This window comes from Anser anser (genome assembly GCF_964211835.1).
Source record: "Anser anser genome assembly, chromosome: 18".
Taxonomy (NCBI): Eukaryota; Metazoa; Chordata; class Aves; order Anseriformes; family Anatidae; genus Anser; species Anser anser.
The window spans coordinates 8,041,054-8,055,234 of NC_139739.1; the positions used below are offsets into that span (position 1 = coordinate 8,041,054).

General features: G+C 42.2%; 1 protein-coding gene across 1 annotated transcript in view; it reads right to left on the bottom strand.

Annotated features, from left to right (window-relative positions):
- Positions 1-647: 647 nt before the first annotated feature.
- Positions 648-14,181, bottom strand: part of LOC310883265 (uncharacterized protein) — a 32,997-nt gene continuing 19,463 nt past the window's right edge. Inside the window, exons 4-8 of the mRNA XM_083803304.1 lie at positions 9,017-9,068; positions 8,814-8,916; positions 7,361-7,524; positions 3,900-4,145; positions 648-3,303 (exon numbers count right to left, since the gene is read on the bottom strand). Coding sequence (XP_083659430.1) covers positions 2,566-3,303; positions 3,900-4,145; positions 7,361-7,524; positions 8,814-8,916; positions 9,017-9,068 — 1,303 coding nt within the window. The 3' untranslated portion in view covers positions 648-2,565. The remainder of the gene's footprint in view (positions 3,304-3,899; positions 4,146-7,360; positions 7,525-8,813; positions 8,917-9,016; positions 9,069-14,181) is intronic.

Consider the following 14,181-nt stretch of genomic DNA (forward strand, 5'->3'; position numbering starts at 1 on the left):
GTTGAACGGGAGGGAGGGGATGGTATTCTGTGCATCTGCAGTGGGTGCTGGTTTGGCATTAGGCTTTGCTATCTTTCAGGGGTGTAAGATATCATCTTTGTATAGTGTAGGATGTCTGCCACCCCTGCTCTGAGAACAAGCAGCATTGTTCAATACTGCATACGGTTCAAGTTCAGGAGAGCCTCTCATCATGCACACGTAGTCCTTGCTGATCATGCGGTGTCCAATTTAGTGTCTCAGGTATAACTGGCTATGTATTGCTACAGCAGGCAATGACAGAAGCGCTACTCAGTGATAAAATGAGCAATATATGAAAGGAAACCCAAACTCCCACAGAAACCATCCTCTGGCAGCAGTCTTTGCAGATTTAGAAGTCTGCTCTTTGGTTACAAAGGTAGGTAGTAAAGAAAGTCCATGTAAACAACCCCCTTGTTACCTAGCTGGGTTACTGAGGACAAACCAGGATCAAAACCTTGAGTATTTGACTGAGCCATGCAGCAGTTTTTGTGCTCGTTTCATTGCAGCAACTGCAGCAGTAGGGCTGCTGTACTGGTGTACATCACAAGATGGCCTGGTACTCTGGGGCAAGGCATATACAACTTAGTATTGCAGCAAAATAAACTGTGTCATTACATTGCAGAAATGAATAGTTAAACACACTTTTATTGAAAAAGTCACTTTTCCCAGCCCTTCACACGTAGGTATTGTCAGTAACTGAACACAAATACTTTTCCAAAGTAGATTTTAGTAATTCAGTCTCCAGAAATGTAATAAGTAACATAGCATTGGCTCTGATTTACAATGTGTATGAATTTAACATGGTGGAAGTTATTAGAGTACTGTAGATGTTTAAATATTTTCTTGTCGTAAATATATTAACTCTTCCCTTTGATTCATGTAACATTAATTTAAAAAAACAAAACAAACAAAAAACTTGGAGCCAGACTCTTGTGCTTCAAAACTACTCAACGCAGTCTGGTAATAATAAATGCTGACATTTGTCTGCTGTTCATTTTTGAGTCAACTGCTGCTAAAGGGCATATACGTTTTTACTTCCACTGCTACTAGATGCAAGCCTTATATGTCTACGTAAACAAGTACACAAAATATTAGGCAAAACCTACAATCTTGTGTTGCATATCTCAGACAATAAGTGGCAGATGGAAGCTGTAATAGCAGGTGGAATCATAAATAATTCAGTTAAATATTCCAGGAATCCGACTTAAATGCCTTCACATAGAAGGATTAAGATAACGCGATGCACAGTGTAGCTAATATAGGAGAAGACTTGTATGGGAGATCTCTTTCTGGCACCTGTTTTATGACATGCTGTTGCCTTAGAACAATGTCCTGCATCAGCTGCAAAATACAACTTTATAGGGATTTTTTTTTTAAGAAAACAAAACGATTCAAGTTGCAAAATACAGCTTCATTGGGAGTTTCTTTCATTTAAGAAAGCACAATAATTCTAAGTTGTGGGTTGAATATTCAGGATTCTCTTGAAAAGGCAGGGAAATATCACCAGGAGGCATTAAAATAATGATTGGGTTATTAAAGGCGATAGGACAAGCAGGCTTCCCTTTGGTTCAGTGCTCTATTGAATGTGCTGGATTTGTGATCGGGGGCACAGCTACTTAGTAGTTCATTTTTAAAGAGAATGAGCACTCAAAGTTTGCCACGCTTAATTTTGTCTTTTAAGTCTTGCCTGCTAAAGGAAGGGAAATAGTTTCTCTAGTTAATGTGCGTTACCAGTAATAAATAGCTGGTGGATATAGGATCAGAGCAGCTGCAAATATCCAAGTGTTGGATACTGAAGACTATTCCAAGCAAGTATTTCAGTGTTTTTGTACACATGCTCCTGTTGCCATGAGGAGTCACCTTAAAACATAGTGGACTGAAGTGTTTAAGCCTATGTAGATCTAACAAAAATAAAGCTAGTCAGACTTTCTTAGCTCGTCTGCACTCTAAAGAGTTAGGATATGAGAGAGATACTCATGGTCTTTAATATTAGAGATGCTAATGCTTGGTACGCTTTGAGCTAGAGTGCAGAAGTTATGAAATGTTTAAAATTGTTTACAAAACAGTATGCAGACATGCATGATTGAATTCTTACCCTTGGCTTGGCAAGGCTTGAATTGTACAGGCATACCTACGAGCAGAATTTAACTCATAGCTTCTAACAGAAAGACTCAAGTGGTACCACAGTGACAGAGGACTGATTTACATTTCAGATATAAGCCATGATGTAACTGTCTCAGATGACATCCATGTCTCATTCCAGAAAAGATTTTCTGCAGTATGAAATACCTTTTCAGAGGATGCTTCCTTGAATAAAACACATCAAAATTCCATGCAGAAGAATAGGTTTGTTAATGAGCAAAAAGGAAGATGGCATTTGTGCTGTGGTACATATAGCTATAATCCCAGTGCCGACAGGTGGGAAGCAAAGATCACTCTTAACAAAGTTGTGTCCACGTATGGCTACCATGCTTGGCACCACTTCCATTCAGATCATGTGCCTGCTGCCTCTGTTTATGTGAACTGATGGTTGTCTTTCTGAGAGCATCATTGGACTGAGGCTTCACATATTGTAGGAGCAGCTAAGGTATCAAAGTTCTGTGAGGTCTCACTAGTATTAGCATCTACTGCCGACAAGCTCTGCTGGTCCCTGGAAGAGTTAGGGGCCTTCACTTGACCTTTGTATAAACCGGGAGACTTTGCCCAAAATGGAAGATTTGACATGAACGTGGCAGAACTGTTGCCCTCAGCAGTCAGAACCACGGGCTGTTTGTCTGGCACAGCTGGTGCATACACAGCATTTTGCTCAGAGAGGTGATCTCCACATTGGTTAAGATGTTCTGCTAAGACCAGAGGCTGCTGATCATCTCCTTCTTCAGAAATAACAAAAACCGGTTTGTTTTTATCTGTTTCTACCACAAGCTCTTTTGTTTTTGAACCATTGACCAAGTTGATTTTCAGGGTGTTGGAGCTCTCTAGAGTATTTGTGGGGCTTTGGCTGTTACCTGGCGATACTACCCCTAGATGTCTTGAGGGATCCAAGGGCCTCACACGTTTGCTGTCAGGGGAACCAGCTAAAAATCCAAAGTAAGGGTTCCCAAACCTGGATTTCTTCAAGTTGCAGGAGCTTAGCTTCCGCTGCCTTTGTGCAGACAGAGTGAGGGGATATGAGGCATTGCTGGCAGATGAATCAGAGTAAACAGTCTCTGAAGCTCCTTCTATCTCAGTGGCAGAAATCACCTTTCTGGTTGGAACACCTTGGGTTCTTGCAGCTGTAGGAAAAGCCTGTACAAAATAATAATAAATTGGTAGACATGCTTTGAAAAGAAACTCTTAAGAAACCCTGTACAAAATAATAATAAATTGGTAGCCATATTTTGAAAAGAAACTCTTAAGAAACATCGATCCCAAGGGAACTAAAAGTTAAAATTCCTTCTTAGGGTAAAGGTAAGATGCTTTCTTTTGCAAAAACCTATGGTATTACCCTAAAAGAAAAAGGAACATCCTCTGTTAACTTTGTAACAATTGCTGTTGGTTTGCTGATAACCATCAGTGAGACCTAGATATCCCTCCCATACCTATGGCCTCCTTGCTATGCAATAGTAATATGTCAAAATTAATGTAAGGTATAGCCAGGAAAAAGGGAATATGTCAGAAATCTCAATGAATGCAGCATTTTAGCAATTCAGGAAAGCCTAAATAAATTACAATATGGTTAGACAAAAGAGTTTCCCGTACACCAAGCAAGATGGTATGGAAAGTGCATTGCGTTTGCAGGTTGGAGAGGCAAAGCAGTAGGCCAAGGGGAAAACATGGCCCATCAGCAAGCGGACAGAGCACAAAACCTGACCACCCCATACTCCTCTCTTAGCAAGACTTACACTGTTGTCAACCAGCTTTGTGAAGGGACTGTTGGTGGTCCAGCTACACCATTTTTTCTGTAACTGTGGTAAGGGAGCCAGGAAGTCATGGAAAGTGCGGGCACTCCATGTGCGTTGTCTGGGATAATGATTTTCCATCTGAATATTCCCCTTCTCAACCGTGTCTGCTCCTACAGCCGTTGGATTAGAATTCAGCCAGTCAGAAACAGAGGCTGGGCTTGTGACACTTCTTTTTAGGTTTTTGTCCTGAAAATAATAAGTAAAGATCATTTACAAAACTTGTTGTGAAAAGGTTTTAAAAACACTTTAAAAATAGGCCTTTAGTGCAAGTGAGTGATTTCTTCAGTGGCTCTTTTCCCAGGACAAGACACAGGAATACAATTTCTACTCATTTCTCTTCCAGTATACTGCATGGGATTCACTGTCTTCACTGGACAGCAGTTTTACTTTGTTTCTTCAGTTTCAGGTTTTACAGTGAATTGGGAATTTTCAGTTATATAAGAAAAAAATCCTACCACTAACTGCATATATCAAATACCTAGAGCTTCATTACACTGAAGATATCTGACAGATTACAGTACTAAACTTCACAGTGCAAAACATAATTCTTCCACTCTGCTAGGCTCTTGGTAGGCTCCAGATGTGTTTTGTCAAACAAAACTCCAAGGAGGGGATGAGGCCCACTGGATGAAATCCAGAAGCAAGCAACAAGAGACTCAGAAGTCTAAAAAAATGCATGATTCAGGAGGAAAGACTAAATTAAGTGGTGCTCTTCAGTCTGAGTTAGGGAAGAATCAAGAGAATACAAAGAATTAAAACAAAGAGAAAGGCAGTAATCTGTTCTCGATGTCTGTGGTGAGTGGAACAAGAGACATAAGGCCAAGAGTAGAGCCAATTTCACATAAGAAATGTTTTTTCAGGTGGAAAACATGTTTTAGCAGGAGAATAAGATGTCTAGACAGGTGTAAAATTGGCATCATCAGGAGCTGAGCACATAAAACCACTCACCATCTTTGCATATGAGCAGAATTGCTCTGTTGAATTCACCTGTTGTTCATATAAGCCTCCTGTTTCACAACGCTATATGTATTTTTAATTTTCAGCTGTGTGAATATGACTGTCATGAGAAGAATGCAACATCCACATTCCCACAGTTTATGCAGTCCTTAAAGAGGCTCTGAAATAAATCCCACCATGTCCTGGATTTAAAAGTCCTGAGAGACCAAAAGCTTGTCATTTTTTGTTTCTGATAAACGGAATCTCCTAAGTTTCTACAAATCAAAGAAAGTATTTAGTTATGATGTCATACTGGAAAAGGATGGGCAGAGACAAGAATGAGCTTCTCTGTAGGAAGCTGGCAGAGGGTGTATTCAGGCTCCAGATAAATTTGTTTCAATATTGAGCTCCTAGTCTCAGATTTGATTAAAGTAAGAAACTTTATTTATACATTTATAATCCAGCTGTCTTCTCCTCAGAAGCCTTTTCAGGCTGTCTCAGGGTTTATTATTTTGATGGTTTTGAGACAGATGTACTGGGAACAACTGTCGAGATGAATAATGTATTTTCTAGATTTCTGAAAATCTTTCAGAAAAAAAAAAAAGTGATTCTTAAACGTCCATGATAGTACTCTGCTAGTCTTTACTCAAACCTGTTCCTCTGGAACTTGTCTGAATAGAAGTAACAGGTCATAGGTGTAAATTAGCCAAAGGCTGAGCGATGACTTAAACCAAACAGGACTTAGAAAGCCATGACCCTCCTGGGGACACTGTGTTCCTCAGAAGCCACCTTAAAGACACTGGTTCCTCTTGCATCATCAGCCCTGCCCTCCATTTCCTCACACTAGTCCCCATACAGAGAGGTGTGGTTGCTATCTCAGCTGTTACCTTCTGACAGGGGACTGATTTCATCAAATGGATTTTAAAAGCTAAAAAGCAAAAGCCAATTTATGACTGGTGCCTGCCTAGCAGAGCTGAGGATCACTCTTACTGAGAGGCGTAGAACCAAGAGGCCACCATTCCTCAGTAAAAAGATTTGGATTTTTTTTTTTTAAATGAAAACTCTTTGCTGTTTGCTTTGTCTAGATGAGCATTTTGGGTGAGATGAATCTGAAGACATCATTTACTGTGCTGTACAGGCTCAGCATTTCACTGGTCTTTTCACACGCAGATTACTTCTTGGGCCCTGCCAAGAGAGCAGCTAGGCCCCAGCAGGTAACTCATCCTACCCGCCCAGTGTAGGGGCGCAACACAAACACTGTGTACCTACCCTCTGCAGGGCTCAGAGACAAAAATCAGGAGCTGGATGGCCAGATTCATCATACACCCTAAAATACACATCTAGAAATGTAACTGTGAACATAAATCATCTTTATGTCTAATATTTAGTAACCCAATTAGCCTGAAGATAACACTTAAGTGCAGGTGTGCAAATCACCTGCTGGGCTCAATTTCCACCCCAGTCAGAGAGGATAGTCTTCAGCTGTGCTGAAAAAGCCAGTGCTTTTTTAAAGGTGGTCTTTCACGGAACCTCTTTTTTTTTGTTTGTTTGTTTGTTTTTGATCCTTTGGAGGTTTGGCTGAGAGCGCTGTAAAAAGGATATCACTGAGAAGGAGCAGTATCCTTGGTCAATATTGTGGTAAATCAATTTAATTCTGTGCATTATGTTCAGTTAGAGTTGCTGTAACACTATATTATATGTGTGTATATAGACATACATTCTCTGCTGGCTTGCTCGTAGAAGGCATGGTATAAAAGAAATGTTTTGCTTTAAGTGTGTTCTTCATTCTGACTAAAGTAGGGGAAAGAAGAAGAGAAACAGGTTTCCTCTCTGTCTAGAAGCTGTATTTGTAAGTGGCTGCCACCAGGTGAAGCTCTCTCCACTGGAAAGAAGGAGCAAGGAGCACTGGGGTTCAAGGGTGTCTGATTTGGGTATTTGGGTACCAATACAGTTCACGTGCCCTGCTCCTCAGAAGGTAATGTGCTTGGGCAAGGGAAGACACTAGATTTTCTTCTGTGTATGTGTGTGTGTTAATCAGTGCAGTTGACTGGAGGGGAAGCTTTAGCATGTGACTTGCAATAGTGTAGGAAAATTCTGACTAGCCTGACCCCCTGGCCAATATGCTAATCAAGTGTAGGGGTACTGGCTGCTTTTGTTCCATAAACTGTGACAGTATTGTGTGGACTGGTCCTACAGTCCACTGGCAGACCATTGCATTGTCACCTATAAGGTCCAAGGTAGACTTCTGAATTTGATCTTATCTAAGCTGGGAAGATGCTGGCTTGAGGGATCACAGCCCACATAAGTTCAAAGCAGCTCAGCCTGATGGTCAGGAGAACTGCCTGGTTAGTTCACTACCATTTCTGCAAGCAAGAAGTGTTAAGTGAAGGGATATGACAAGTGCTTTTCAAGAAGGACATCCTGTGGCTTGTTGGGCTTCTAGAGATGCCCAAGAGCATTCCTACCTGTATTCTGTAGGTGGTAAAGCTCAGCCCACTGGCTCCAGGTCCAGCAGAAATAATAAACACTTCATCGCTCCCTGTCTCAGTGGTCACTGCGGAGGTGGAAGAGGGCACATCTGGGTCAGTATCCTGTGGAGACCGTTCTATGCTGCCTCCGCAGGAAGTGACTGAGAAAAGAAAATCCATAAAGACTGCTTGGGAGAGTCCAAAACATCTGTTCCCGACTTATCTATGATAATCCCTCCTCCCTCACCTTTGCTTCTCTCCTCAGATAAACTAGACCCGTGTCTGGCTGTTGCACTAGTCAGAACAAAACACAAGCCAACAGTTTGCTTTCCTGAAACTACATGCCTTTAAAAACAAAACAAATGGTAGTGGGTGAGGGAAAGAAAGAAACACCCTTGGGTCTGCTGTCTAATAAAGCCAGATCCAAACTGAAATCCCCCATACTAAATGCATAAGGTTTTTCTGCAGATCAGAAACTTGCAGAGTTTCTTAACTCGTTCTTTATTTGTTGTTACTCATTCCTATTAATAGTGAACTTTGATTTTTGTCACAAGTGTTTACAAGTCCTTTTTGCTTGAGCCCTGGCGATGCTGCTCCCTCAGGCAGCCCTATGTTCCAGGCATTGCCATAGGTGTATGTGCGTGTTTGCATCTGCAAGGTCTGTACTTTAGGCCCAGGCCAGGAGAGCTCTGGCTTCTGGCCATAACCTTCTTAATGACTCTTGGCAGAACAGAAATAGCTTTTTAGGAAGATATCCACGTGAGAACTGTGTATAAAAGCTGATGGTTTAGTGGGAAACTGATGGTGTGTTGCAGCGCACCATGTGTGCCATGAAGTGGCTCCTTGTTGGCATCCGACCAAAAGGTGCGCTTACAGGATTCTGTGACTCAAGATTTCAACAAGTGACAATGTCTGCAGCTTGGCTGGAGAACTCCCTGTTCTTGTTCTGGAAACACACTGTGAGGTAAATGTCATCTAAAGCAGTCTCATCCATACTGCCCTGCAGAAAAATTTAGCTCCGGGAGTCAAAGTTGTTCAAAGCCAATGTAAGCATTGTAAAACCCATCCTTATCCAGACAAGGTTAGACACAGGGCAGATGAAAGTCTTCCACAGTTCGTGGATGATTATAAGCTGTGGTTGTAGCAGCCTGAAGCAGACACATTAGCGTTGCTAATGCAGTGCCTCTGCAATGCTCTGTGCTATGACAGCTTCTGCTGGCGGTGTCCCGGAGCTGTGCCTCTGTGTGTTCCTTGCCAGGGCAATTGCCCTACCAGTGAGGGGGGAGAGCAGCAAGGGATATTCCCACAACAAAGCCTTTCTGCTGTGAAGTAGCTCTCCAGCTGTGCCTGGGCGAGACGGGGAGGAGGATGGCAAGGAAGAAATGGTCTGATTAGCAGGCCGAGGCCTACAGGGTGCCCTGACCCGCCCCTGCCGGTGCGCCGCACTTACCCGCCTGCTCCCGGCTGACAGAGTGGTTGTTGTTTTCATTCTCCCGACTTGGCACCACGAGCTGGAGCTCATTGATATCAACGGCGGAGTTCTGGATCCCGTTCTACAACTCAGAACATGCCCCAGTAAACATCGTCAGATAAACAGTGCAACAGCCAATATGAAAGAGAGAAACAGAAATTGCTGAAGCCATTAGCACTAACCTCCTGGTCACTGCATGCGTTGGATGAGCTCCTTTTGGGGCACGTTCTCTGCCTGAAAAGGAGAGACAGCAACAACAACAAGAAGCCCACAAGTGAGTTAAACCCAGAGAAGGGAAGGTCTCGGCTGTGCTCTTCCTGCAAGGGTGGCCTAGCAGGTTACAAGCTGTTCGGCCTACAGGAGCATCCAAAACACTTGCCAAGGCTCAAGGCCTGTAGGCCGGGGGAAAGACTGATATGCTCATGTAGTGGAAAGTCTGCTGAAGAGGAGAAGAATCTGTCTTCTTCCCATGATCACCACAAAAATGGGAACAGAGTTCAGACCTCTTCAAAGTCTTACTGGCCTTCCCCCCACAGTCTGTTCTTTGATGTCAGTAACTAAATAGCAGAACTGAAATCCTTCCTTTGGTCTGAGCAGTGACATTGTTCTTATCCTGTTATACAGAGTATTTCATCTGCGTAGTTGGTATTGCATGCTGGATTATATTTAGCAAGCAGAGAACATAAAATGTTCATCTGTATGACCATTTTATTAATGGAAACTGCTATGGCAGATGGTTACCAGCTAAATGTGCCTGTTGGGATGAAGGGAAACAATCATATTCTTAACAATTTTTATTTTTTTTTAAGTTTTACTAAATCCAACATTATGAAACAACTAGTGTTATTTACATTTTGGATGAGTAAGATGTAAACATGTCATGAAGACAGGCTGAACACAATCATGACTGAAGCAAGTATATTTTATTTTGGTGTACAGCAGTTCTTCATGGGACAGTGCAGAAACACACAGGAGTGTTAATATATGATGTGACCTGTGTTACTATTTTTCCTTACTAACTGTGCTGTTGGCTGGCATATTTCCTCTTGCTGGCTTCCATACAAGGTTTGTGGTGGTGTCTTTTAAATGATGTGCTGAAGTCAAGATTTCAGGCACCATTTCATTGTTGCTTCTCTCTAAGACTTGGGGGCTAAGAGGCCACTTGATGAGTCTGGCCAGGAGTCAGCATCTGCTCCATTTCAGGCATAAGGTTTCATTTCTTCACCATATCATTGGAACTCTTTAAAAAATGGTTATTGACTGGCAAGTGAAATGATAGAGGGGAAAAAAAGCATGATGTGTCGCCAGGACTATTCCTAATGAATACGGAGGAGACTACAGAAAGAGGAGAGCAAGTCGGCACTTCAGACTTTAATTCAGAAGGACTCCAGATGGATAGCTGTTACTCCAGGAAGCAAGATCACATCAGCTGCCACATGGGCTTTGCCACGGTATGCAGGGCTGCCTTAACTCAGTGGTTTGGGGAGAGGGAGCAGCGAGAGATTTCTGAGAAGTGTTGTTTCCTAATTGGAAGATCAAGATCAAGCCAAGCAGGAAATACTCATGAGTAGAACATGCATATGTAAATATGCCCCCCCACACACACACATGCACACACACACCAGAAGTTCTTATTAGCCACCAGAACTATTTAAGCAGGAGAGACTGAGTAAAACATGACCCAAAATAATGAATTAGCATAGTGGTCAAGGCATTCAGGTAGATGGTGTGAGAACTACGTGCAGTTTCCTGCTTTTTCCATATCACGTTCATATTTTCTTCTCTTACCATATTCCTACTCTTTCCTGCTAAAGCCCATTTACTCAAATCTCAGAATCATAAATATTCTTGTTTCAAACAACTGGTGTGTTACAAACATTTATTGAAATATTACCACCTAAGGACTGAAGACCAAAAAGGGAATGTTCTCTTTTAAGAAAAATAAATAAATTAGCACATATTTCTTCTGCACTGAACACCGGGCCTTGTCAACCCAGACTTGTTAGTAAACTGGATGGTCTCACTTCCGAGTTTATTTGAACTCTTAATGTGACAAACAAGATGCTCAAATCCTTGGAAACATGACTGAAAATGTGTTCCTCTGAGTCCTATATACAGATGTCCCATTTATAAGATATTCATATTCGCTGGGACAAAGCTGAAAAGATGAAATATCCATTATAAAAGTCTCAGCAGCTGACAATTGATAAACTAGGATAAACAGTGCAAGTTCTGCACTAAGAAATGTCAATATCTTACACCGATCTGGTTCTTTTCCATTTTTTATAAATGTGCTTTACAATATTTAGCAGGCACCATAGCTACCTTGAAAGCCACACTGCAGTTTGGCAGAATGAACCAGAGGGACAGTAAGGTGTTGCCAGTTTTCCAGAAAATATCAGTTTTCTGTGCAAGGACAGTAGAAGAAGGGAGAACAGGAGAGGGAAGAGTCCTGTTCCTCCCAAGGTTTAAATTAGGATAGCAAAGTGTAACTGCTTGAAATATCCCCTATCTAACTTCTTCCTTTATCGTGCTTTGGGTATTGAGTGTCTTATTTCCAACAAACGGTTTGATTTACTGTCAAAAACTAACGCACACCAAGGCTAAGGATTTCTAGATTAGGCCAACAAAAAGTTCTGGTGGAAACTTGAGATTTTTTTTCTTTCTATTCAGAGCTGCAGCTAAAGTGCCTGGAGAGATGCTCTAATTTGCAAGACTTGAGCCAGTGGTCTTTAGTTCTCTCTCCAGCTGCACTGCACCTCCCATGGCATGCTGCAGTGCCTGGCCACCAAGTAGATCCGTGATTTAGATCAGTGCATAGCTCATGCATATAAAATACCCAATGTGCAAATATAACAGTTTTCATCATTTAAAAGAAGGTGCATTTTTTAAAAGCTGCTTAAACCTTCCCAAGTAAACCAAAAATTTAAGTCTGTTGAAAGCTTTGAGAAAATTGCCCTGTGCTCCCCCGCAGGCAGCTCCTTCTATGTCCAGCCATCTTATGTTTCTAACTAAACTAGCCTCTTGTAGAGAGACAGGAGCAGAGGACACATCTACAAACAGGCAGGTTAGGGTTTCTGGGTTATACTTAGTATGAGGATGGCAGAGAAAAGCTCTGGTTTTAGCCCAGAAGTGACTAGGATCCTCTAGGAGGGTGTTATAGGAGGAAGGAGAAGTTCCATCCCCAGGTGAAGATCAGGCTGCAGGCAGGGCAGCTTGTATGGAGTGAAATGGCAGCGCATGACAACGTGATGAAATAGCTGTACGTGTAGACGGGTTGTAATTGGAAACAGGTCACTGGCAGGCTATGCAGATGTAATATGCAGTTGCAATCCATGGATTGCAACCATTGAGCAAAAGTCTGGCTGCGCTGGACAGGATTAAAATTAAATAAGGTAGATGTGTCTCTTGTTTTTGGGGCTTGGGAAAGAAAATAAAAAATACCCCATTGCTTGAGCCAGGCCTCATGGCCAAAAGTAATTAGAATTATTGGCCAACTAACAACTGAAGCTTTCATTTCCTCCCCAAACAGCAAACAAAAGCTGCAGTGTGGCGGAGACTTGGAGTTTCCCCAGAGAGCTTTGCCCTGGCTGAATGCAATGAGCCTGAGCAGACACTGCTGACGACTTGGTGCATCAGAGTGGCAGTAGTTGCCAAGCCTGGCCTGGGCCATTTCTAACCCTGGCAAAGCTAACCCCCTGCTACTTTTAGCTGAGCAAGAGCAGCAGATAGAAATGGTAGAATCGCAGCTAAATGCCAATGTGGAACCAGAGGAGCAAGCAGAGCACGAAGAGAAGTGAAAGGCAAGTTTACGGGGCAAAGAGCCTGTGGGTTACTCTTGGCATCTCCTTTGCAATGGCATATTCCAGCCAGGGTAAGTACTGTCATGCCTCAGAGAGCCGGTCGCATTTCTGAATGTGTTGTGTTATTAAAGCATCTTCACTTCTTCCCTCAGCCCACCCCTTGCAGTCTTGACATTTTTGGCAATGAGGACAAGCTATGGCTAAAACACTCCTGACACCTGATTTCAAGCCCCTATTTAGGGCAAGAAGCATAAAATAGAGTTTGGTAGTCTCAAACTGAAAGAAGGTTAGATGTGCTTAATGGTCTCTGCAGTCTTATTCTAAACTTTGTTTTTAGAAAAAAAAACACAAAACCTCCACAGCTGGAAAGTGTAGGCGAGCTCCAACCAGCGCCAGTGGTGCTGGGGCCAGAGACAAATATCCTTAAAGCAGTTAGGGCAGGAAAGAGCGAAAAAGAATTTTCCAGTGCAGCCTAAGTGATGTGCTCAGCACAGGTCATGGCATTGCTTCCACACCACAGATCTCACAGGGTTTAAGTCTAACAAGAAATAAAAGTAATCAAGGCCTCCCTGGAATACTGTGCAGGGAACAGGCAGCTGGCATAGCAAAGAGCCTTTCACGAGACTAAAGGACTAGGGATAGTTCTCTCTATATACAGTCAATATCTGACAGATATTTTCCTTCCTTTTTTTTTTTTTTTTCAAGATGTCCTCAGTGACCAGAACATATAACATTTGGGGGGGGAAGCATTGTTTTCTCTGTCAGTCAACTATAGAACATTACTATGTTTTGTAAATATCTGAGAAGCAAAAAGCCAAATCGTACATGTGAGCAGCATGCCCTGACTTTCTGAGCAGACTGCACAGCACAAATTACAGACAGTGGAATCTCACATTGATTTACTTTGGTTTGAATAATACTCAGCTTCATGGATAGCTGCAGTGAAATTAAATAGGGAAAATGGAGCAAGAACAGCCTACTCAACATGTGTATTAGCAAGACTGCTGCCATAGCAAAGGCAGCATGTTTCTGCCGCTTTTGAAGTTTGGCAAGGGTATAAAAATGAAGTATTTAGTATCTGGAAGACATTTTCCACCAGACGTTTTCCTTTAGAGCTAGCAAAAAAATTGTGGTCTAAATTAGTATTCTGCAAGCTCTTTAAAAAGGAAAAAGGTTAGTTAGATGTAACACATGCAAGTTTAACTCTTGCAACTATGAAAAGCCCAGACCCTGAAAGCAGGAATTTCTATATACAGCAAGGGAGATTATATTTAAGCTCCACCACCTTGCCCACATTTTCTCATTCTCAGTACAGTGATGGCCTATATTTTGTATTTATTCAGCACAGCTAGAAATGCAGCCTCCAAAAGGACAAGGAAAACAAATTTCCTTTATCAAACCAACCTCAGCTACTAGACGTTGCTGGGCCATCCTGAGAACTTTTGTGTTGGAGGATCCAAAATACTTGAGGTAGAGGATACAGGAAGAGGGGACAGACCAGTTGAATGCTGTCACTGTGAAACAAACGCTATTACTAATACCCA